At 42.4% G+C, this 26,336-nt stretch overlaps 1 protein-coding gene across 2 annotated transcripts in view; it reads left to right on the top strand.

Annotated features, from left to right (window-relative positions):
• Window positions 1-26,336, top strand: part of DPYD (dihydropyrimidine dehydrogenase) — a 968,764-nt gene that overhangs the window by 761,541 nt on the left and 180,887 nt on the right. For both annotated transcript variants that reach the window (XM_063428340.1, XM_063428339.1), the window contains one exon: window positions 9,087-9,229. In XM_063428340.1, coding sequence (XP_063284410.1) covers window positions 9,087-9,229 — 143 coding nt within the window. The remainder of the gene's footprint in view (window positions 1-9,086; window positions 9,230-26,336) is intronic.

The raw sequence follows: 26,336 nt of genomic DNA, 5'->3' as shown, positions 1-26,336 counted from the left end.
GGAAAAAATTTAACTATGCCTTCAGTGTTGCTAGCAAGGCTTATGGGAAATGCATTTTGCAAATTAATCCGAAGCAATTAAATTAACTGAGCTTCATCATCTCAGAAAATAATCTTTAAGAAGATATTTAGAGTGGAGAAATAAATTCAAGGGCTGATTGATTTTCACCTATTTATATGAAGGTGAAACGACTGTTATGTGATACAAAGTATTTGTTGGAATTAATAAAAGTCGTAATAATGTGTATTCAGTCATTTTTCTTGGATATTTGGTGTCTTATTAAAATGAAGCATTTGTAGATGGGCCGAATGGTTCTTATCTGCCGTCACATTCTATGTTTCTATGTAATCTATATTTATCTCAAAATATTTTTTATAGGTGCATGGTTCTGGGAAGTACAGGGGAAATGATTTATGACTTTCTTTTCCCCAAACCGATCTACAGATAAAAGATCTTGCTATAAACCACTAAAAAAAACAAAACAAAAAAAACAGTTGTCCACTAACCCCAATTAATCAGAATGATGTAATGGTTAAAAAGATCTGGCACCCAGCCACCTGCGACCATTTTTAAACAAAAATGAATGTACCCATTTAACTACCAGAAGGATTACCAGAAGAACTTATTCATTCCTTATCCCATACTTAATGTACCATTGGTATCTAAAACCTAAACAATAACCATTAATCTCCCATCCCTTAAGTGGTGTGGGGGAGAAATCAAATTAAAAGGGGGAGATGTGCACTCTCCTCCTAAAAATTCAGGTTAGACAGATGTGCATTTGATAAACTGGAAACCTTTCTTTTGAATTATCAGTATGCCTGAAGAGGAGGCAGCTCATGGATGCAGGAGAGAGCCCAGCATTTGCCAAACTACTCCATAATGTTTTTTTTTAAGAACCCAGGGTGTGGCAACAATAAACTAACAGCACTGTAACCCACAAATTAGCTGTGAGTAACTTTTTGTTTGTTTTTTAAACAAATTTTAGTTTATCTTTCCAGTGCTCAGCATTAAGCTTACTTTTAAAGACATTGTTAGAGAACAAACAGCACTAGCCATTATGTAAGGTTTATTTAATTAACCTTTAGTATATATTTTAATTATTTTATTTGTATGATTTTGTATTAAACACTTAATTAGTCTCCATTTGTCTATGTCAGTAGCCAAAGATTACAGTCTGTAATAGTGATTTATCTTTTCCTCCATTTTAACTTACTTCTTTGACCTCTCTCCATTTCTCCGTGATTGTATGTGACAAGAAAAATACAAGTTTAACTAGTGATTTAGAATTCCCTTCCAATCCTCCACCCAGAAAATTTATTGTCAATAATATCTTGTGCAAAACAAGATTAAGTTTTTCAGACGTGAGAGTCTACAGTACTGTATCTACAAGGTTGTCTGGGTGTACTTTAAAACTTAATTCAAAGGACAATTGCAGGCAAGTTTGGCATGTGGAATCAAATAGATTTTTTTTTCCTTTTTTCTTTCCCAAATCTAATACAAGTAAACTCTTTTATCATCAGAAAACGTTTTGAAAGCTATACAAACCAATAAAAGCTAAATTTCATTAGTAAAAAAATAAATATATATATCTACAAAAATAACACAAGTAGGAACAAAAAGTTATGCATTTTTGTCATTTTTTAAAAATTCTATGGAAAATATGGAAATTAGGAAACTTTTCAGTTTCAGAAAAATTACTCTTAGTTATTAGTTGGCCAATGAAAGGAATGTTGCTCACTAATAGTCCAAGGGATTATGCCCATAATTTAGTAATGTAAAATGGAATAGCTACCCTTGGTCACCATGTGACCCTCGACCTTATGTAATATTATACTCTCCATCCCACAGTCCATTGATAGAGAAGAAAGTGAGAAGGTCTGTTCACCCTTGCTTATTTTAATAAATCCTCCCTTCTTCTTGCAGGACATAATGGAGTAGGGACCAAGTTCCCATAGCCCCATGATTAGTAAGAGGTCTGTTTTTCATCTCTTACCACTGCACATGGTGTTGGATTTTAAAGTCAGCCACATGATTTTGTATAGTGCCCTTGAGAGTCAACTTTATTGTTGTCTTGTCATTGAGAAGCAATTTTATTTAAAATATGGTTGAATATATATTTACCTTAGTAGATCAGCCCCAATATACTTACTTTTGATCTCAAATATAGTTGGTGTATACAAAGTACAAAATTCAATATGAAAAAAAAAAATAGGCCATAAACATTCTTTACAAGAACTAATAAATATTAAGGTATCTAATATTGTACTTTTATTCTACATAGCCTATAGTATTTGTCATAGGTTGTTGTACAGAATAGTTTAGACCTGTATGCACAGACTGATTTATATTTAATTATCTGCAGAACATTCAGATTTTTCTTTTAGTAGGCAATGGCACTGTACAACTGGGGGTCAGATTAGTTTCTAAGCAGAAAATAGACACTATGGCCGTAATTTAGTATTTTTGGATATGCTATTCAAGCAAATTAACATTTTAAAAATATAGTATTTTATTACTTAGATTTTTTTGTTGTTGCTATATTGACATATTTTTACATGAAAGCTTATCCAAAAATATTAAATCATTTGAAAAGCTTATCCAAACATATGAAATCAATACGCTCTAATACCGTGTGTTATAAGGACGTGCTAAATTACATAGTTCATCCACTTCCAAAATTATTATTCTCACCAATAATACAGTTGAGTATTATTCTAAAAAGTTCTCCATATTGTAATATTTCATTAAACTGCTGTGTTATCAGGTAATTGTTTAAACAAAATGCTTTTGCATTATCAAAAGGAAAGGTGAATTAATGGCCTTTGCAAATGTCAGGTATTATCTTAACACTTTTATTACAGTTCATAAAAGTTGGTCCGGGGCATTCTATTACAATTATTTCAGCTAAAATTGGTTATCAGAATAAATTGCTAATTATCTGTGTATGACAGAGAATATGGATAACAGTTTTGCTTAATATGTGCAGATATTGAAGCCACCTGCAGGTAGAAAATCGGAAGTGTATATTGGATACAGAACATTTTAATGAGCCATACTCTTGATTTTTAATTTATTCTTGTATGCAGTAGGATTTGTTGCAGTGGAGATATTGTGCTGTTGAGATATTTTTATCAATACACACTTTGCATGTCAGGATTTCCTCTTCCTTGATATGCAAGTATTTCAAGAGAATGCAGCACTTAGACTTTCTTAAAACTGGTCTGTTCGAGCATGGCTTTTATTGACCAGAGAAAAATTAATAAATAAATAAATAAAGGTAACATATAAACCACATTTTGCATTGAAGATAAAGCAGTGGGAGCATAGGACCACAAGGTAGACCCATTCTTCTACGTTCCAGGTCACTATGTCCTCAATCATAGACTGAATACAAACAAAGCTTAGTGCTCCTTTAAAGGGAAAAATCAATCAAACTTAATTGAAACACATGAGCAGTGGGAGGAGAGGAACCACTTTGCCAGTAACTAATTACTGCCTATTAAATCCACAGAGACTATTAACCCCTTCAAAAATGAGATGATAACTGCAAGCATTCTTTTGTCTTTATTTTTGTCTCCAGCATAATGCAGAGAATGAAACAGGTCTGCCCTACAAGAGCCTCTATTCTCCAGATCCCATCAGTTTTTGTCTGTCCTCATGCCATTCTTTAGCTTGCCATCTGCTTCCCACTACTTCTCTGACAATTTTTTTCCCCTCTTTTGGTTTTGTAATTCAAACATCATCTTTTTTCCTGTGCCCCCACTACTGTTTTACAAACAAATTCATGCATAATGCTCATCACACATAATAAATATATGTAAATCAGGCTTAAAGGGGACACAATGTAAGTGTCTGATAAGTGTTGTGTAGGGGGCTGCAGGTATGAGGGGAGCCCTGTGTGGGTAATGTGCATGTGTGATAAGGTTGTGCATTTTGTGAATGTATGAGTTGTGAATGTATGAGTGATAATATGATGGGAGTTGTTTAAGGATCTGCATGGGTGATTAAATAGGTATGGGATTTCATGTGTTTAATAGGTGGTGTATTTGTGGTTACATGTTTGTGATGTGTTGTGTGTGTATATGGAACTGAATGTGTGCGAATTGTGGCTGAGGAGGGTCCCTTGGATCCATTCCTGTACACCTGCATGTATTCTAGCGATGAGGTGGTAACTCAGCACTAGCTCTCTGATTTACTTACAGGCAGTCTGATTTTGACAATTTTTATAAATCATAATAAAAAACATACTTGCTTCTTTGGAATGTGCAAGTAATACAAATTAATGTCACATTAAGCAATATAATAATTTGTATAGTGTAGCTACCAAGAAGACAGAATATCATCAGCATCCTTATTTCAAATTTAAACTTTCTAAGCAAATCTATCTGTCTTGTCCTATTTCTTTTATAATATAAAGATTGGGAAACAATAACCTCTTGAGTAAAGTCCACATTGTCAGACTTCTTCCCCAGCCCAGACTTTCTGTGGCTGTCCAATTACAGACTTCAGAGGGCAGCTCAATGAGACATCTTTGCAAGGCATGTGCTCTGGGCAATTGCTGCCTCTTGAGTTTAGCTTTACTGAACTAAACAACCAGGGAGTAACAGGCAGTGGTGTTCTAAAGGCGGGGTAGCAGGGGGCGTTCCGCCCTGGGTGCCACCAGGAAGGGGGAGCCATGGCCCTGGTCTGGGTGCTGGAGGGGGATGTGTGAACTGTGCCCCATCGCAGCTGGGGTGCTGGGCAGCCGGCACAGCTCACAAGCGCAGAGACCAGCAATTACCAGCTGAGCTGGCCGCACGGAAGGAAAGTGGGTATGGAGCTTTCAAAAGGGGGTGGGGCTAAAGGGCAGCAGGGGCGGAGCTTAACACTGCCCTTACCCGCTGCTGTTACTGCTGCACATGGAGGTGCAGCAAGGAGGAGTCCCTGCTTCTCCAGCTAACAGGCTCCAGGGAAGGACTTGAGTGAATCCACTCCTCCTCCAGCCCACTGTCTGTAAGTAACAGTGAGTGTGTCTGACTACCTGTCACTATATGTGTTTCTATGACTGTCTGCCTGCCTGTAACTGTGTGTGTGTGTGTGTGTAACTGTCTGCCTGTAACTTTGTGTGTGTGACTTCCTGTGACTGTGTGTACCTGTGACTGTGTGTACATGTCTGCCTGTGATTGTGTGATGCTGCCTGTAATTGTGTGTGTGTGTGTGTGTGTGTGTGTGACTGTCTGCCTGTAAATGTGTGTGTGACTGTCTGGCTATAACTGTGTGTGTGTGACTGTCTGCATATGACTGTGTGATGTTGCCTGTAACTGTGTGTGACTGCCTCTGTGACTGTCTGCGACTGTGTGATGCTGCCTGTAACTGTGTGTATGTGACTGCCTGTGACCGTGTGTGTGACTGTCTGCCTGTATCTGTGTGCCTGACTGTCTGCCTACAATTGTGTGTGACTGCTTGTAACTGACTGTGTGTGTAACTGTCTGCCTGTAACTGTGTGTGACTGTATGCGTGACTCTCTGCATGTGCCTGTGTGTGTGTGACTGCCTGTAACTGTGTGTGTGACTATCTGCCTGTAACTGGGTGTGTGGGATGCAGGGGTTTGTAAGAGAGGGGCAGGACAGGGGTTTTGTAGAAGGAACTGACAGGGGTTTTACAAAGTTTACAAATTTGTGCAATACATTAAAAATAAAAAATAAAACATGTAAAACAAATGTCAGGTTTTTTTTTTTTTTTTTTTAGTTTTTTGGAGTGGGGAGGGGCCTAACACAGAACCCGCCCCAGGTGCAAAATACTTTAGGTACACCCCTGGTAACAGGACTGGTTTCCTTACAGCAGAGGGGGTGGGGGGTGGGGGGGAGGGGGGAATCTAACAAGAATAATTTATAGAAGTTCAAATTTCTATTGTAATCTTTTTGCCCTTTTTGTAAAATGGAAAAAAAATACAAGATAAAATGCTTTAGGTGTTAGGAGTGTTCCTTTAATTCTGCCTTTTCTCTATAGTGATATGGATAGATAATTAAACATTACCCTTTAAGGGTAAGGAGTACCCCACAATAATCCACAGAATGAGGAGCTTCTTAATGGCTATTTCCTCATGAAGAGACTGAAAAAGGGGAAGCCTTGCCAAGGCTGCATTTTATAAGCAATGTAACTATTGCAAACTGATTTAAGACTTACCCCCAATGAATACATGCATGCAAATACATGCATATCTTCATTCCGGGTATGTATACTAAACAGTGATTTATATATATATATATATTTTACCCATTTGAGCAGTGAAGTCCCTTTATCACCGCTTCTCTAATCTTCTGCAGGTGCTGGATTTAGCTACAGCAAACAGTGATTATGGCCCTATGGAACCTTGTAAAATCCCCCAATATAGTGGACAACACCAGTCGTATTGGGTAAAACAAGCGAACTGTTGCATGGAAAACACATGTAGTAGTTATACCCCTACACACAACAGGGGGTCTTCAACCAGAAAAATGGAAACCACTCTCTGTGTTGGGTAATTAAATTAACTGCAGTAAGCCATTATTTCACACAATAACTTATATTATTAGGTTAAGACATGATAATTTAGTTACCTGCTGGATACCAAGACACATTGCACAATATACACAATATAATAATTACTCAACATGTAACAGAATAACTTGACAGTAGCATAATGTACCCTCACATGCTATACCTCATTTTAAAGCTCGTAGCGGGGCCCACAGCTGTGGGTAGGAGGCTAGCCTTGAAACCTCTAACAAGGCTACGGTAAGTGAACTTTTGAGACATATGTCCCCCCTCAAAAGAGTAACCAGGAACCAGTCATCTAAACGGTATGTGCCTGAGTTAGTTGGGTAACCAGCCCCAAAAAGTAAATCCACATGGGTAGCCTCCTGGACAAAGTTCCCCCAGATAGCTTCACTGTGTTGTTGGGGAGGGAAGTTGACTGCCTTCCACCCCTGGGGTTCCTTCTGCTGCTGAGGAGTGAGGATGCTGTCCTCACTTCCCGAAAACACATTCTGCTGCTGGGAAGTGGGGGTACTGTCCTCCCCTCCCAGAAACAAATTTGGCAGCTGGGGAGAAAGGAGACTGACCTCCATTTCCATCCCTAGGAACACACTTTGCAGCTGCTGTACAGAGTTGATCAGTCACCTGTAGTCCTGATTGAGATCCCACTCCTGGTTGGCTAAGTAGATCAGGTCTGGTTGCAGGTTTGTTGCTGCAGCGAGATCCAGCAGGTCTTCCTTAAGAATCGGAACACCTCTGAGCTCCCAAAATCATTCCACTTCTCAAAGGCCTCTCACAATAGGGCAGGCCCAATATAGTCCTCCCCCTCCGTAGGGTCGCATACCACCTTCAGGCCCGATAATCATCATCTAGCCACAGTTCTCTCCAGACCAATCTCTTTAGTTCAGTCACCCATTCCCCCAGGGGCTGCTCTCCCAGAAAAGGCATCCACATATAAAGTTGACATTGATATCGCTGTTCTGGGGTTGGGAGGGATTCTTTCCGGCGAACCTGTACCTCCTCTAAGACCTTGCTCCAGAGTTGCTTATGGATCTGGTCCCTAAGATCCTGCTCACAGTCTCCCAGGATTGTGCCATCATACTGAAAAAGAGCTTCCTATAGTTGCTGCTGAAACTCTGAGATCAGACACCTAGGTTTCTGCACTCCTCTGAAGCATCTCTCTGATGCTCTGCAGGGGAACTCTTCCTAGGATAAGGATTGTGCACAGGCGCTAGCTTGATCCATATTTTATGCTGTCCTGATGGCATTAAATTCCATTTTGAGGAAAATGGCATGAAATAATCTAGCGTCTCTTAGGAGTTCATATTAATTTTGCTCTTAAACATGCTAATACAGCTTGTGCCCAGTCTATCACATCCAGCTGTTTTGGAACCAATGAAACTCCAACCTGCATTATGTACAGTGCACTGCATCAAAGGGATGATGGACGGGGCCATGTACCATCAAATCTTGGGCGAGAACCTCCTTCCTCAGCCAGGGCATTGAAAATGGGTTGTGGATGGGTATTCCAGCATGACAATGACCCAAAACACACAGCCAAGGCAACAAAGGAGTGGCTCAAGAAGAAGCACATTAAGGTCCTGGAGTGGCCTAGCCAGTCTCCAGACCTTAAACCCATAAAAAAAATCTGTAGAGGGAGCTGAAGGTTCGAGTTGTCAAATGTCAGCCTCGAATCCTTCATAACTTGTAAAGGATCTGCAAAGAGGAGTGAAACAAAATCTCTCCTAAGATGACTGCAAACCTGGTTGCCAACTACAAGAAATGTCTGACCTTTGTGATTGCCAACAAGGGTTTTGCCACCAAGTACTAAGTCGAAGGGGTCAAATACTTATTTCACTCATTGACATGCAAATCAATTTATAACTTTTTTTGACATGCGTTTTTCTGGATTTTTTTTGTTTTGTTAATTTGTCTCTTACTGTTAAAATATACCTACCATTATTATACAAATTATAGACTGATCACTTCTTTATCAGTGGGCAAACGTTCAGAATCAGCAGGTGATCAAATACTTTTTTCCCTCACTGTACTAGTTTATTGTCGGTTTCTTTTGACATTGCTTTTGGGCAAGCTGTTCCTTCTCTTCTTTACTTTGGTTCTGTCTATGTATGTGTCATTTCGGAAGTAACCTTATATGCCAACATATGCTCCCAAAACATCACAAAAAAGGATTCTTACCATATTTGTCTTACAGAAACCATTCATATTGTGCTATATGAATTGCTAAAGTTTCAAACCGGATTAAATATCCATATGTTCTGTACAGTTCACAAATTCAGCTAAAGTATTCGGATTTTGCCAACAAGAGTGGGCAGTTTTCCAAATGTAATTCTGCTAATACATATTAATGCTAATTCTACTGAGACTAGACTGCACCGTGTAATTGTACTGAATATAATGCACACTGTTTTCTTTCTTTTGTTTTTTCTTATTGCAACATAAAAAATTCAGACACGTTTTAGCCTAAATTAGGATGCATAAATCATGTATGAAGACTGAGAATACAGAATATGTGTGTTTAGAATTCTACAACTTCAGCCTTTAAAATCTCAGTTTCTTGGTTTTAGGAAATGCTATCAGACCCATTGCCCTCAGGGCAGTGTCTGCAATTGCCCGTGCACTTCCAGGATTTCCCATTTTGGCTACTGGTGGTATTGATTCAGCGGAAAGTGGACTGCAATTTCTTCAAAGCGGAGCTTCAGTTTTACAGGTACATTTTTGCCTACATTTTCTTTTCCTTTCAAAGTAATTGAATTAACTAAATTCATATTTTACTATTATGTTTTTCTATATTTCATTTCTCTCCACAAAAAGTAAGGCGATGCAAGTGTAAACTAACTGTTCTCTGTAAAAATGGACTCCTGATTATCATTAGTTTGGTACAATAAAGGAATAATATATCTGAAGGTCACAGTCAATTAAGATTTAAATTTGCAGGTATCTTCTGCCTTCTGGCTACTCTCGCAGAGGTCTTCTTGAGAGCAGATAGTTTGGCTAGAAGTCATGAGTGTATAAGCGTCTGGAGCACTAAATGGTTCTAAAAAATTGATGGATGCTGAAATGAGCTACATTGGAAAAGGATATATAATATGTGGCAGGTTAATGTCACGTATCATCATATACTGTCACAAAATCCCCATTATTCCTGCCTAAGGCCTCAATTTAATATGCTTTCCAAATGATTTAATACTGTTAGGAAAACTTTCTAGATTATTTATCTACAATAATTCCTAAACACTTTAATGGTGACTTATGTAGATAAATCATTTGGGACGATTTTCTATCAGTATTGAAGCATTTGGAAAGCTTATTAAATCGAGGCCCAAGTAAGGTGTTTTTAAATATGTTTGTGGGTGTTGAAGTTAGATTAAAATTGAGTGCACTAGTTTTTGCATGTAAGATAAATATATCACATATACAGGTAATTTGTTTTGTTTTTTTTGCAATTTTTTTTGCAAAAAAACAAAACAAATTACCTGTGCATGTGATATATTTATCTTACATGCAAAAACTAGTGCACTCATGTAAGATAAATAATGGACCTCTAACGGACTGTTTTGCACACAAGAGGTTAAAAAATGTTTAGGCGATATTCCCCTTTTCAGATGCACAGGCAGCTATTGCAATTACCAATCTCCCGAACTGCAAACACATGAATTCACCAATCTCCCGAACTGCAAAACATGAAAACTCCAACTCCCGAACAGGAAACACACAAATGCCGTAAACAGCCGAACAGGAAAATACATACGAACAGCTTACACTCCTGGCAGTCGCACTGTAACAGCATACAATCCAATTCCCCCCAAGAATGAGACGACACTTCGTTTGAGGGTCAAGCAGAACTGATTTACTGGGGCTACCTGCCCGGCTTTTATGCAGGTCTCCCACCTGGTGGACACTCCCCTAGGGGACCAGATGGGAAACTGGGAAACATATTGGACATTGACCAATCACAAGCTTACAATCCCACAATGCATCACAATCCCTCCTCTCTGTCCTGGAGATAATTGGGAAGTAATCCAATTATCTCCAAGGACAGAGGCAAAACTCCATTAACCACATGGCAGACAAAGGACAATAAAAGACATACAAATACACACTGTTACATTTATCACATAAAACATACACATTCTGCCTATCCCCAGATAGCTTAGATCTGAGCGCACATTATTACCGGATAGCGCTCAGATCACATACATACAGTTCAATCATCATGGAGCCAAAGTCTTTCAAAGTCTTTCAGTATACGGCTGGGCTCCATGGCATAGCTATCTGGGGTAGCATGGTTTAAACCGTAAAGTACCGAATGGACCGGTGTTCAGATAATTGACTGCAGGTAGGAGAAGGGAGGTCAGCGGCTCAGCAGTGTTTGTGACTTTAACAGTCCGCAGAAAGGCACGAACCAGCCTTTCTGCAGGGAAAAAGAACAGTGTTAAACATGGGGTCATAGTCCAGTGGCAGGAGGCGGGGGCGACCAGGCTCCTCCAGTGGCCAGTGGCGAGGTTGGTTCCGCCACAGTGTACATTTGATAAATGGATAAAAACATAATATTAGTAATGGATAGGCAGAATATTTTGTGAAAAAGGCTGAAAATGGCACTTTGAGTTTTGAAGAAGTTTTCAAGAAAGAGAACTATGAAATGTGATGTTTTTGTTCAGCTCTAATCTATGTTAGTCACTATTATATTCTATTATATCACGAACAAGTCTGTAGAGTCAAAAGATGACCTTGCTGTCTGAAATACTTAATGCTGCTCCTACCTATCCTTACTGATACACAAGTATATCCCATCCAGGGCCCTACGTCCTGCTGAAGATCTGCGTCTGTTACCTTTTCGTACTCACACCTCTGATGCCCACCTTCAATCTAGCATGTAATGGACCCAGAGTGTGTATAGAAGATTGTGTGTGTGTAGAGGATTCAGAGTGTTTATAGAGATCTAGTGTGTGTGTGTGTGTATAAATGAAATGATCCAGAGTTGGGTAAGAGATCTAGCATGTATCTGGAGCGTAACATGTGAAGTGATGCAGTGTGAGGGTGTCAGGATTACAAGTTGATACAGCACGCAGTACTGTTACACCTAGGACTAAGGATAACGTATAACCGGACCTTAGAATGGACGGACTTAACATCTCCAAGAATAGTCAAAATACTAGCCGAGGTCAGGGACACAGAATCAGACACAAAGATGAGGGAAAGCCAAAAGTCAAGTATACCAGATATCAGGGAAGTCAAAACAAAGCCAAAGTCAAATACCAGAAAATCAATCTCGGATAACCATAGTCGGGAAACCACGACAGGGCAATGAGCAAGAGGAGAGCTGGGCTTAAATACCCCTCCTGTGGATCTGATTGGCTGTAACCGGCCTTAGACCCCAAAGGCAATTACCAGGTTTACATGTGCTTGATTGCTGCTCAGCACAAAACCCTCCTGTGGATTTGATTAGCCATGACCAGCCTTTGACCCCAAAAGTAATTACCAGGTTTCCATGAGCATGAATGCTGCTCGGCACAACTTTTCCAGTCAGGACAGTAATGCTGCTCGGCACAACTTTTCCTGTTAGGACAGTAAATGCCATTAACCACATTTTTATGTGCTGAGGAATATGTGACAGAGGGGTGCTGTAGTATATATATATACAGTTGCAAGAAAAAGTATGTGAACCCTTTGGAATGATTCACATACATTTCGGCTCGCGGTTGAGGTGTTGTACAGTTTTGTCACATATTTGTCAGTGTGTGTGGTGGATTACCGGATCGGAGTGTGGACATGGTCTCCAGTTAGATGAACTTGTTGTGTATAGGCTTCAGGGCGACGTTTTCGGCATGGGTTATGATACCTTTAAGTGTTAGTTGGTGATCTGTTTAGTCCGTGGGCGTGTGTCTCATGAGCATCTCATCCTAGTATGTTCATCACATGTGGTTGATGCCCATGTTGAAGGATAGGAAGGTAGGAGGTGGTTATAACTTAAGGGGGGGGGGAGGGGGTCTTGGGTAGACCGGTGCTGAATCTTGACATTGTCTTTGTATTCTAGACGATTAATAGTTATGGGTGTGTCATTAAGTATGAGTGGGAGTTGAAGGGTCTGGTTTGGTCAGGAATTTCACCCAGGGACTCCACACCTCTCGAAAGAGAGGGTATGTGTGTGTTATGGAAGCGTGGATTTCTTCCATGGCTTTAATCCCATCTACTTTTGTGATCCATTATCTGATTGTGGGGATCTCAGGGTTTTTCCATTTAGCGGGGATGAGGGCGTTGGCAGCTATAAGCAGTTGCACTACTAGCATGCGTAATGGCTTCGGTAAAGGTGTGTGCGGAAGTAGAAACAGTAAGGCTTGGGGTGTTGTTGGGGGTTTCAACCCTGTCACTATTCTGCTTATTGACAATATGTTGTTCCAGTATATTTGTATGTTAGGGCAGTGCCACCATATGTGCGCTAAAGTCGCCCCCTGCTGGTGGCATTTCCAACACGATCCTGGTGTCTGTGGGAAGAGGTTGTGCAGTTTCGCCGGCGAATAGTGCCAACGAGATATTCTCTTGTATCCACTTTCTTGTAACCTGTTGCAAATGGAGGTTTTGTGGATTTGTGTAAATATAGTTTTCCACTGAGGGGCTGTGAGAGTTATGTTAAGGTCCTTCTCCCATGACTCCGTGAATCTGGGTGCTGGGTCGTTGTGGTTGCCTTGAATAGTTTTGTAAAACGTCGATAGGTGTTTGGTTTTGACGTTATGTGTTGTATAGTGTAGTTCATAGTCCTTGAGTGCGTGGGAACCCTTTTTTAGTATTGGTTGGACTCAAGGAAGTGGGTCAATTGTGCATAATGGAAAGTTGTCAGTGTGGTTGGTTTGTCTTGCTTTGTCAGTTCGGTGAGAGGGCAGATAGTATTGTTGTCTAGCACTCTCCTCAGTGTGAGGTAAAGCGTTTCAGCTGAGTCCTGTATATTTTGGTAGGTGGCCGTTTGTAAGCCCGGATGGAAGAGTGGGTTATGCATAATTGGGTATAGAGGGGATGGGTGTGGGGAGATGTTCTGGAGTTCTCTTATTTGTGACCAGGTCCTGAATGTAGGGTGAATAGTGGGGTGGGATACATGTTGAGTAAGTAATGTGGCTATGTTTGCTTTTTGCCATGGGATTGTGTAGAGGGGTACTGTAAATACGGCGCTCTCTAGTGCCACCCATTGTCTCGATGGTGGATTAGTAGTCCATTCGTATATCCTGGATAAAACGTTGGCTTGGTAGTACCTTTCCATGTGGGGTAGGCCTAGGCCTCCACTAACTTTGTGTTTGGTTAGGACTTCGTAGGGAATTCTAGGTCGTTTATGGGCCCAGATGAAGGTAGTGAAAAGTTGCCTTAGTTTGGTGAAGAATGGTTTAGGTATAGTGATGGGCAAGGTTTGGAGCAGATAAAGTACCTTGGGGAGCACTGTCATCTTGAGGATGTTTATTCTACATAGCCAATTAAATTGTGGTTTGTGCCAGTTGAGAAGGTCCATATTGAGGGATTGGATAAGGGGTTCAAAGTTTAGGCTGAATGTAGATTTTAGGTCTGCTGGTAAGTGGACTCCCAAGTATGTGATGGCCTTTTCAGCCCAGACGAACTGGAACAGTTTTTGCAAGCGCTCGCGGGTAGAGGGATCGAGTCTGATTGGTAGAATTTCACTCTTGGAGAGATTTACTTTGAAGTTGGATATTGTATTATAGAGTGTGATCTCGGCTAGGAGGGGCGCTAGTAATGTGTTCGGGGATCCTATTGTAAAGAGCAGGTCATTGGCGAATGCTGAGATTTTATATTCTGTTCGTCGTATTATAATGCCCCGTATGTCTGGGTTGTCTCTGATGCCGTTTAAAAAGGGTTCTAGGGTGAGAATGAATAGGAGGGGAGAGAGGGGGCACCCCTGTCTCGTACCATTTCGTATGTGGACAGGGTCCGACAGTTGTCCGTTGATCCGTAGTTTCGCCGTAGGGGTTGAATAGATGGCTTGTAGCCACTGAATCCATTTGGGTCCTATTCCTATTGTTTTCAGGGTCGCCAGCAGTAGTGCCCAGTCTACCCTATCAAACGCCTTTTCCGCGTCGATGGATAGTAGGAGGCTGTCTGTCTGAAGGCGTTGTGCGTGATAGATCAAGTTTAGGAGTTTGGTGGTGTTATGTTTGGCTCCTCTGTTTGGGACAAATCCGGCCTGGTCGGTGTGTATAAGTAAATTAAGCAGCGGTCTCAATCGGTTGGCCAATATTTTGGTGAAAATTTTTAGATCTATATTGATTAGGGAAATCGGGCGGTAACTTCCGCAATTAGTTGGGTCCTTTCCTGGTTTAGGTATGAGGGTAATGTGTGCTTCTAGAGCAGAGGCGGGTAGGGAGGCAGTGAGTGCTATCGAGTTAAAGACTTGTTGGAATGGTTCTATCAGTTCATTTGTGAATGTCTTATAATATTTAGCTGTGAAGCCATCAGGGCCTGGGCTTTTCCCTAGTGGGAGTTTGTGGATCGTTAATTGGGCTTCTTCCGGGGTGATTTGGGCTTCTAGTGTCTGGAGAGCCTTTGCGGGTATGGTCTGGTGAATTCTAGAAGCGAGAAACGTCTCTACTTAGTGTTCAGATGGAGGGGTGTCCCTGAGGTTGTATAGCTACGTATAGAAAGATTGGAAGGACGATAAAATGTCTGGTAATTTATAGGATATATTTCCGCATGGCGTTTTGATTTTGGATATCAATGTCGTTTGGCGTTGGTTTTTTAAGGCATTCGCTAGTAGTCTTCCGCTTTTTCCTCCTTGGGTGTAATAGGTGTGTTTGGTGCGAAGGAGGATATGTTTAACTTTGGCGTTGAGTATGTCTCGCAGAGCCGAGCATTTAGCCGTGAGGGTTGTGTATGTGTTCAGCCAGGTGTCTCGTTTGTGTAGGTTCTCGAGGTCCCTGATTTCGGCCGTAAGGGAATGGATTCTGGCCTCCCTGATTTTTTTAAGTTGTGACGCCTTGGCTATTAATTCACCTCTGAGTACACACTTGTGTGCCTCCCATATCATGGATGGGGATGTGAGAGGGGTTGTGTTTTCGACTAAATAAAGTTTTATGGATTTCCGTAGCTCTTCTACTGTGTCGGGATCGTTAAGTAGCAAGTCATTGTGTTTCCATTGGAATGATCTTTGTGGAAGTGCGGGGATTTGTATGGTAAGAGACAGGGGTGCGTGATCCGACCACGTAATTGGGCCATAATTGCTGGACTGTACCAGGTGGAGGTGTCTGTGCGGTAGGAAGAACATGTCTAATCTGGAGTAAGTGTGTGTGGCAGGAGAGAAAAATGAATAATCTCTGTCTGAGGGGTGGGAGGTGCGCCAGCAATCATAAAGCTGCGTCTTGTCCATTAGAGTTGCGAATTGTCTTCGGGCAGAAGTTTGGTATTGGTTTGTATGTGACGTCATGTCTAATGTCGAGTCAAGGGAGAGATTGAAGTCTCCGCCTAAGAGGAGTATGCCTTCTGAGAATTGTTAAATGAGTTTGAGGTGCTTTCGTAGTGTTCGGCATTGGTATTTGTTGGGTAGGTATGTGTTCGCTAGTGTAACCTTTGTTTGCCCTATTTGTCCTTTGACCAGAAGCAGTCTCCCTGAATCATCTGTCTTGTGCGAAGAGTATACGAAGGGTTCTTGGGCTGATATTAGAATTGCGACACCTAGTGCTTTGGCGTCAGTGAAATTGCTAAAGTATCCAGTTGGATATCTACGGTTCCTGAGAGTGGGGGCTTTATTCTTTTTAAAGCGAGTCTCCTGTAGGAAAGCGATTATCAGCTTTAAGTTTGTGTATTTCAGTGAGTGTCAGAGATCGCTTCTCGGGTGAGTTCAGGCCCCTAACGTTAAGTGTGATGATTCGTAGGGTTGCCATGTTGAACCTCAGTTACAGAAGGGATTTGCACCGGTTTATCCTGTTCAGGGGGTGGAAGATGTGGATCGGGGATGGGGAAAACTGGTGTGTTGGGGAGGTAGGAGAGATTAACTATATACAAGAAGGAGTGCTGTCTACAGTTTCTATCTCTATGCAGCCGGGGTGTAGACTGCCGGGGGTATCCTTGGGCGACTCTCCTGGGTGGGTGGATTGTCCACCCGAGAAGGCGAATTGTCACCCTGGTTGGATCTGTTGACCCTGGTTAGGAGCCTAAGTATCTGCCGCTATGGTCGAGCTCACTGGGGATCTCTTCCAGCTCAGTTAAATATTGTCTCTTATTCGCGCGTTACGTGCGAGTTTGTTGGATGTCTGTGGTTGAGTGTATATCCATATGTGTGAAATATCAGTTATCGGTGTGGGCTGTGTCATGCGGTTGGGACAGGTGTTTGTGTGTTTTGTAGGAAGCGTGCGCATGGTTTGTGGCACACCACAAGGGGGGTATAGTATGGTTTGTAACTTGTTGTAGCCTGTTTGTGGTCTGATCAATTCGTCTCCAGGGCTGGCCTGGGTGTGTCATTGTGTCCTAAATGCTAATGGTGGGATTTGATGTCTCACTTGACAGGGGGGAATGTTTTGTCCTTGGGGGGTATGTTGTGTGACCCAAATGTGTCGTGGTGTCGGGGGATGAAGTACATCACATAGCATTACAACATAGTCGTACAGCATATATAATACAATTTAAACAAATGCATATAAAGACTTGCAGTACCTTTAAGCTTTCTATTAAAACCTCATTGCTATAGTAGGAGACGCTTGCCAAAGACTCCTGGGTGTCACCCTAAGGAGGTGGTGAGTTGAGAGTGAGCCTTGTCTAGGTAGAGGGGTTTGTGGCTGGAATTAGCCATTGCGTTAGTATTCCCATCCCTATGTGTGTCATATGGCTCAGTTGTGTCTATCCTCGCCCCCCCCCGGGGGATTGAGAGAGGCCTAGTGGCCTGATAGGTGGTGTTTAGTGTGAGGAGATTACTTTTTGTTCCCGGTCTTGTCTGATTGTGTGCTCTCGATGGAGCAGGGGCTCCGGTGGTCGTGGAGGCCTCTATCTTGGGGCTGCGGGTGAGGGGACCGGCCAAGGTAGTGGAATATGCCGGTATTGTAGGGGTCATCCCCGGTGTCATGGCAATAGGGAGGTCACTGTGTATTAAGGGGCATTTGAGAGATCCCAATCTCACTTTATTAATATGGGTGGCCATATTGACTCACATAGATTGAGGGAGTACATGGGGGGCTTAGGAAGTAGCGGGGAGCACTGCTCCCTGCCTCTTCTATTTTTACATATTACAAGGAGGGTGCTGCGAGCCGATAGCTCCCTCCTTGTAATAAACTAAACCAACAAACACAGGTATTTGGTGTTTGTTTGTTCATCTGAAATTTCTATTCATTCATTCGTCTTTATGACAAATGAATAAATAGACAAAATTCCCGTCCAAATTTCGGACAATAATGAATGCCCAAGTGTTTAACTGGGCTTGCTCGGGAATTTCACAGCGCTTTGTAGTGTGGGCAGATGACGTATCCCACAGGGACTTAATCTGACCACACAAAGATGGTGACGCCCAGGACCTAGGTTCTGGCACAAATAAAGATGAAAAAATAAGTAATATGGGGAGACTAGGGGGACAATTAGATGTTGTGGAGTTGGGAGGGGGGGTTAAAAAAACAAAAACTGATGCGGCCATGACAGTGCCGCTTTAAACTTCTTTCGATATCGGATATTGTACTTTTATTGCATTGCATATCTTACTTACATTTCTTTTCTGCTTTATATATAATGCTTTTGCTTCTTCTTCTTTTTTTAATGTACATCTTACATTTGCCATTCTGTAACATTATATATCTCACTTGTGCTGCTCTTGTTGTATTATATATCTTGTTTATGCTTTTTTATTCAGTATCTTTATTTGCATTGTTTGCGTTATTATTTATCTTGTTTCACTACTTTTGTTGCATTATACATCTTACTTATGCATCTTTTGATGCATTATATATTATTTATGCTTCCTCTATTGTTTTATACATTTTTTTTATCATGCATCTTGCTGGTGCTTTTCTTTTGCACTATGCGTCTTACTTGTGCTTCTTTTTTGTATCGTTTTCCTTTTTCTTACACATTTGAATCGGGTTTTTTTTTTTCACAAGGCTCATTTGAACTGTTCTACGGTGGTCTAAAACAGGAAAAGTGCACTTGTGCTAAAATTGGCTGATACATCTTTAGGGTAAATGGAATCTGGTTATTGAAAAGTGTCCATCCAACCCTTTTATTCTACAGTGTACTATGTTTTATGATTGGAAGTGCAGTTCAGGCTAATGGAAATCCTAGTAGTAAATGAGTCAACAAAGGCTAAGCCAGGATTTTGGGAGAAACATATTCTCAGAGAAATATAATTAACATTTTACATAGTAGAGAGAGAACAAACGATTTTGTGATTGGTCCCATCTCTGTGTTTCTTGTTTTGCATAATGTAATACTAGTGTGTTGCCGTGCTTACCTGTGTGTTTATCTGATGTCAATATACATTATTTTCTATGAAATCAGTGACAATACTATGTGCTGTATATAGTTTACATTATATTTTAATATGCAGTTTTATTTTTTACTTTGACAAGTGACGCACATTTTTTATTCAAACCATGTAGGCTGTTGCTGAAATATATTTGTCTCACGTCCCTCTATCTTTCAGTTTTTCCTCAAATTTAAAGTGCTCCCTTCTCAATGGATGTTCAGTGCAGCTGTATGTTGCATTCAACCTTATTCCAAACCATATTATACATATGTAAACAACCCTTTTACCTCTCTACATGCTCTTTTTGCTCCTGAGGTGTTTGATTTCCCATTGGTTGTTCATTTATTAAACTTGTCCTAGATTGGTCCACTTAATGGTAATTAATTTATGCTTTGTCATCCCAAGTAGCAGCTTCAGTTCTATTATTTGGCAATGAATAGTCAGCTTTATCTTCACTAGAGATGTCCCAAATAGTTCGCTGGCGAATAGTTCCTGGCGAATATAGCTTGTTCGCGTTCGCCACAGCGGGCGAACATATGCGATGTTCGGTCCGCCCCCTATTCGTCATCATTGAGTAAACTTTGACCCTGTACCTCACAGTCAGCAGACACATTCCAGCTAATCAGCAGCAGACCCTCCCTCCCAGACCCTCCCACCTCCTGGACAGCATTTTAGATTCATTCGGAAGCTGCATTCTTTTTAATTTTTATTTTTTTTATTCTTTATTTTTGAAGTGCAGTGAACATACACGTAGTGACAATGACATATGGTGCAATGCAAAACGTTGGAATACAGACTTAGAGTTATGAAACAAAATGTCAAGAGGAACTGCACATTTTTAAAATATAAAACAATCATGCTAGGTAAACTTGTCTTGATATAAGTGAAAAGCATGGCATAGGGTAATGTTGAGAGGGATCGTAAGTTTGAATACACATGCTTGAACTGAAGAGGGGTAAGGGGATTAACACCACCAGTTATATCAAAACTAGTGTCAGGGTATTCACATCGGCAGACATTTTGTGCTATGATAGAAATTAAAAGTGTATATTCTGAGTCACTCTGAACAGACCAGACTCCATTTTGTTATTTTCAAGTTAACAAAAGACACAAGATTTCTATCCTTTCTGTAAAACTAACCACTTTGCCAGAGCTAAAGGAATGCATAGTATAAACAAACCAAGTGATAAGAGACTGTCTAATTGCTAATGGAATAGAATAAATTCTAAACCCAGACATTTGTGACAGAGAAGATTAAATAATTTAATTTTACTTTCTATAATGTATGAGTCCCATTGTAATTTAAGGGTCATACTTAGTTATAACTGTCATATTAGAAATTATAGCAGAATTTGCCAGACACATAGTCCGGACAAAACTTAAAGAAGAAACTGTTTGATCTGACAGAAAACATAAATTATAGGCAACTATAAAGATAAACTAAATGACGTCAAAATAGCCACCAGGAAAAGTTAACTCTTTCCTGGATAGGTATGTTTAGTGGGACGAGACCGCCCTCTATAGACCAAATACCTAAATTGTTATCTGGGAGGTAACCACACCCCAGTGTTTCTATTGGTCTATCACCTAGTGAATCTCTTCCTTTAAAAGTTAAGACAAAGGGAAGAGAGGGGTATGCAGAGGTAATCAAGAGAAGGGATGCAGAGGAAGCAGTTGGAAGCAGATGGATGCAGAGGTATGCAGGGGAATGCAGAGAAAGTCGGAAGCAGGCTAAGTAAGAAGCAAGCAGAGTCAGAGCAAGAAAGAAACATTCCTTGACACTTAGCTACCTGAGAACATCTGGTGAGAACATCTCTTTAACTGGTAAATATACTGGTTTCATTTAATTAATCTAATTTAATTCAAATTTTCTAATAGCATGATATATGACTGGATAAATCACGATAAGATTTCGATATTTAGAAATCTCAGTTAAATAAGAAGTACATTATTCAAATTTCTATTCTGCAGATAGAAATGAATAATTATGTATTTATGTGACATATCACATGTTAGCATATCGTGATATTTATCCAGGTGTATTGATTTGCTCTAAAATAAGATAAAATATCTGTTTAGGCAAGTTAAAAATTCAGCTTGTAGAATTTGGTAGATTTCTCTTATTGGATGGTTCCAGGAAGTGACTAATGAACTGGTTTAATTGTTATTTTAATTAAAATTACATGAGAATAGATCTTAATTACCTAGGAGGTCTAGCCAGCATTGAAAGGGTTATTCTAACTGTTAGCTAGTTTTATGGCTTTACGCTGCAAGCTGTGTGAAACTTTCTTAGTCTCTGTGAAGCCCATCATAAATCTTCTTGACAGCTAATGTTGTAGATTCTAAGCTGTGTTAACCGTTGGAAAATATATTACCATTTGTATTGCATATTCATGTTATACTAAAATTTCATTGATTATTGTCACGCATGTTACTTATTATTATTATTTAAATTGTCACAATGAATTGTATCTATTTTTATAACAAATTGTGATTTTATTTATATGGAATACATTTCACTTACACGATAACGATCTTTGGGATCTGAGAATTGAAATAGTGGGCAATTCTCAACTGTTTACTATTTTTATCCCATAAATATCCCCACACTAGAAATAAGTAGACTAAATAACCTCTTAGTGAGTGCTGTTAAATGCTAGACAACTGACTACACCTCACAACAAGGGCATTTTAGATTCTCAGCAGCAGAGATGTTTTAGCCAATTCCTGCTTCAGAGAGTGGTCGTCTCTACTCGCATCCATGTGCCGCTTAGAAGTGCTTCCACCGCCTGCCGGGTGCACCAGAGGATCTCTCAGAACACGAGGGTCAGCAGGTCTGCGCATCAGCACCCTTGCTCCCCGAGCCCAGTCCACTGGAAGAAGATGCCTGGTCACCCCCCAGCCCTCCAGCTTCAGTATAAGTAACCTGTGAGGTTCTGGGATCGGTCCTGTTCAGTCGTGGGCGGCTGGTTGGTGTGCCTTCCCCCTGGCTCTCTGTTCTGAAGGAGAGCACAATGCTGTGGCACCTCTGGAGATCTCTTCCATCCTAGGTGAGGTGAGTAGCAAAGCCCTCTGCCGTGATTCAATCCGATTCCAGAAGGCTGCACAGAGAGCATCAAAGGCTGCATGGAACTTAGCTTCCCAGTGTGGGCTTGATTGCTCTGTCGGAGTGAAGGCCATCTTAGCAGTGACACGATGGCTCGTTTTGTCAGGGTGAGTAGTGGCCATTTAGCCTTGTGGGTTACTTTAGTCTTTCCCTGGTGGGGACCGGAATAACCCCCACCGGTCCAGAGGGGGGGGGAAACGGAGCTGTAGATATGAGGTGCAGACACGATGAGAGCTCCAGGCCGGGAGATCGGCCGCTTCTCCCTGCCACAGAACCCCCAGAGCAGATGCCGCAGGACAGTGCGTAGTCATAGGCTGCTACAAACTTGATCGGGTAAGCTCCCTGGTGTTCAGGAACAGGTTAAGTGTTCAGTGAGCAACCTCCAAAGGTATTATTCCCTCTGTGGGTCTCACTTTGCAGGCTGTATGCAGGGAGCTTACTTCATGCATGTCCGTCCGCCATGCTGGCCAGGCCCCGCCCCCCCGTAAGCTGCATTCTTAGTGATAGGAGGGACAGTGTAGCTGCTGCTGATTTAATAGGGAAATCGATAGCTAGGCTAGTGTATTCAGTGTCCACTACAGTCCTGAAGGACTCATCTGATCTCTGCTGTAAGGACAGCACCCCAAAAAGCCCTTTTTAGGGCTAGAACATCAGTCTTCTTTTTTTTTGTGTAATCTAATTGCAGTTGCTTGCCTTCCAGCGTGTGTGTCAGGCTCACAGTGTATACTGTGCCAACTTGCCCAGTGCCACCACTCATATCTGGTGTCACAATAGCTTGCATTTAAAAAAAACAAAAAAACGTTTTGGACTGTAATATAATAGCAGTCAGTTTCCTTCACACGTGTGCGTTTTAGGGCCTGCCAGGGCACAGTGTCACACCAGTGCAACTCATATCTGGTGTAACAGTAGTGTACATAAAAAAAAAAAAAAATAGAAATTTGACTGTGAAATAATAGCAGTCAGTTTCCTTCACACGTGTGCATTTCAGGGCCTGCCAGGGCACAGTGTCACACCAGTGCAACTCATATCTGCTGTAACAGTAGTGTACATTTAAAAAAAACTTTTTTTTGACTGTAATAGATTGAATAGCAGTTGTCTGCAAGCGTGTGAGTCAGGCCTACAGCGTCTACTCTGCCAACTTCTGCCAGTGCACAGTGCCACTCATATCTGTTGTCACAGTAGCTTGCACGCATAGTACCACTAATCGAAAAAAAACTGACAGGCAGAGGCTGGCCACCCCGCAGATGCCGTCGTGGTCGTGGTGCTGTGATTCCCTTTGGCCCTAGAATAATGCCCAGTGTTCAGAGGCCACGTACCCTGAACTCAAAAAGTTCTGAGGACATAGTTGACAGATATCCAGCGGCGAAACAACATTCCAGTGAGGCGCTTGATTTGCGACAGCCCGACAAGTTGGAATTCAACACTCCTAATGTTCGACCGCCTGCTCCAACAAGAAAAAGCCGTTAATGACTATTTGTATGACTGGGGTGCTAGGACAGCCTCTGCGGAGCTGGGAATTTTTTTGCCATGTTACTGGACGCTCATGCGCAATGCCTGTAGGCTCATGCGTCCTTTTGAGGAGGTGACAAACCTAGTCAGTCGCACCGAAGGCACCATCAGCGACATCATACCATTTGTTTTCTTCCTAGAGCGTGCCCTGCGAAGAGTGCTGGATCAGGCTGTAGATGAGCGTGAAGAGGAAGAGTTGTGGTCACCATCACCACCAAAAACAGCCTTATCAGCATCGGTTGCTGGACCTGCGGCAACGCTGGAAGAGGATTGTGAGGAAGAGGAGTCAGAGGAGGAATGTGGCTTTGAGGAGGAGGAGGAAGACCAACCACAACAGACATCCCAGGTTGCTCGTTGTCACCTATCTGGTACCTGTGGTCAGTGGCGTACATACCGGGGTCACAGGGGTCGCAGGTATGTATGTCACTGGGCCAGCCTCTTCTCCTGGGGGGCCCAGGAGCCGGCCACCTCAGGGCCCCCGAGGCTGGCCCTGCTGTCACCCGGCTGGCTGGTCCTGCGGGCGTGCGAGGGAGCACTCTCCCCTGAGTGCTTCCTCTTCAGCTCCCTCGCGCACCGCACTAAAACCGGAGCCGGAATATGACATCATCTTCCGGCTCCGGCATCAGTACGCGGCGCGCGAGGGAGCTGAAGAGGAAGCACTCAGGGGAGAGTGCTCCCTCGCGCGCCCGCAGGACCAGCCAGCCGGGTGACACCACTGGACCCCAGGGAATCCCCCAGCTCTCCCACAGGTAAGGAGACTGGGGGGATGAAATTTAAAAAAAAAATGTGTGAGTATGTTAGTGTGTGTTAGTGTTAGAGTGTGTGTGTGTCTGTTACTGAGTATGTCTGTGTGCGTCTGTTAGTGAGTGTTTGTCAGTGAGTGTGTATGTATGTCTTTCACTGAGTGTGTCTGTCAGTAAATGTGTGCATCTGTTCATGAGTGTGTGTGTCTTAAGCACTTACCTTTCTCCAGTGCCGGACCCCCTTGGCGCTGGGGATCTCTCCGCCCCGATCCGCCTCTCAGCTCCGAATGCGCATGCGTGGCAAGAGCCACGCACGCATTCAAACCGCCCATAGGAAAGCATTACTCAATGATTTTCACAGTGAGAATCGCAGAAAATCCTCTAGCGGCTGTCAATGAGACAGCCACTAGAGGCTGGATTAACCCTCAGTGAAACATAGCAGTGTTTCTGAAACTGCTATGTTTTCAGCTGCAGCGTTAAAACTAGAGAGACCTGGCACCCAGACCACTTCATTAAGCTGATGTGATCTGGGTGTCTGTAGTGGTCCTTTAAGTGTATGTGTTTATGCTTGCACTGGCGTACATGCTGCGGTTGCACGGGTCGCAGCCCTGCGACCAGGTGCCCGCCGCCATGTGTTGCGGCCCCAGCCCATGCAGAGTAAGCGCGCGCGCGGGGGGGCCCACGGATCAGTTTTCGCACCGGGGCCCCATAGGTTGTGTGTACGCCACGGCCGTGGTGTTGTACGTGGCTGGGGGGAAGAACATACCTTCAGTGAGATCACTGAGGACGAGGAACGGGACATGAGTAGCTCGGCATCCAATCTTGTGCAAATGGGGTCTTTCATGCTGTTGTGCCTGTTGAGGGACCCTCGTATAAAAAGGCTGAAGGAGAACGACCTGTACTGGGTGTCCACGCTACTAGATCCCCAGTATAAGCAGAAAGTGCCTGAAATGTTACAGAATTACCGCAAGTCGGAAAGGATGCAGCAGTTCCCAAATAAATGAAAAAGTATGCTTTACACAGCGTATAAGGGTGATGTCACAGCACAATGGGAATCTAACAGGGAAAGAGGTGAAAGTAATCCTCCTCCGACCACGCCGGCAAGGACAGGACGCTTTACAGACGTGTTATTGATGGAGGACATGCGGATCTTTTTAAGTCCTACGCATCACCACAGCCCTTCGGGGTCCACCATCAGAGAACGACTCGACCGACAGGTAGCAGACTACCTCGCCTTAACTGCAGATATCGACACTCTGAGGAGCGATGAACCCCTTGACTACTGGGTGTGCAGGCTTGACCTGTGGCCTGAGCTATCCCAATTTGCGATAGAACTTCTGGCCTGACCCGCTTCAAGTGTCCTGTCAGAAATGACCTTCAGTGCAGCAGGAGGTATTGTCACTGAGAAGAGAAGTCGCCTAGGTCAAAAAAGTCTAGATTACCTCACCTTTATTAAGATGAATGAAGGATGGATCCCGAAGGGACTGACAGTGGGCGATACATTCGACTAAAAAGGCCTGATGAGGGGGACGTAACAGGGATTAAACTGATAAGAATAGTACTACTTAACACACCACTCCTATCTGGTGGCACATTAGATTTCACGCACAGTGCCCCAAATTTGAAGTAGGAGGACTGACCAAGCATCTTTTTCCATCTCCCGGTTCCTAAAATCGATGCCATATACACGTCCCCTGATAGGGGACGTAACAGGGATTAAACTGATAGGAATAGTACTACTTATCACACCTTATAATAACGCAGAGAGAGGCAACGCAGAGAGAGGAGACTGAAGAAGAGGAGTCAGAGGAGGAAGGTGGCTTTGAGGAGGTGGAAGACCAAACACAGCAGGCGTCCCAGGGGGTTTGTTGTCACCTTTCGGGGACCCTTGGTGTTGTACGTGGCTATGTGGAGGAAGAGGCCTTCAATGACATCAGTGAGGACAAGGAACGGGACATGGCTAGCTTGGTATCCAACCTTGTGCAAATGGGGAGTTTGCGGTTGTGCAAATGGACTGTTTGCG

This window comes from Pelobates fuscus, chromosome 7 (assembly GCF_036172605.1).
Source record: "Pelobates fuscus isolate aPelFus1 chromosome 7, aPelFus1.pri, whole genome shotgun sequence".
Classification (NCBI taxonomy): Eukaryota; Metazoa; Chordata; class Amphibia; order Anura; family Pelobatidae; genus Pelobates; species Pelobates fuscus.
This window is presented reverse-complemented; position numbering and strand designations above follow the sequence as displayed.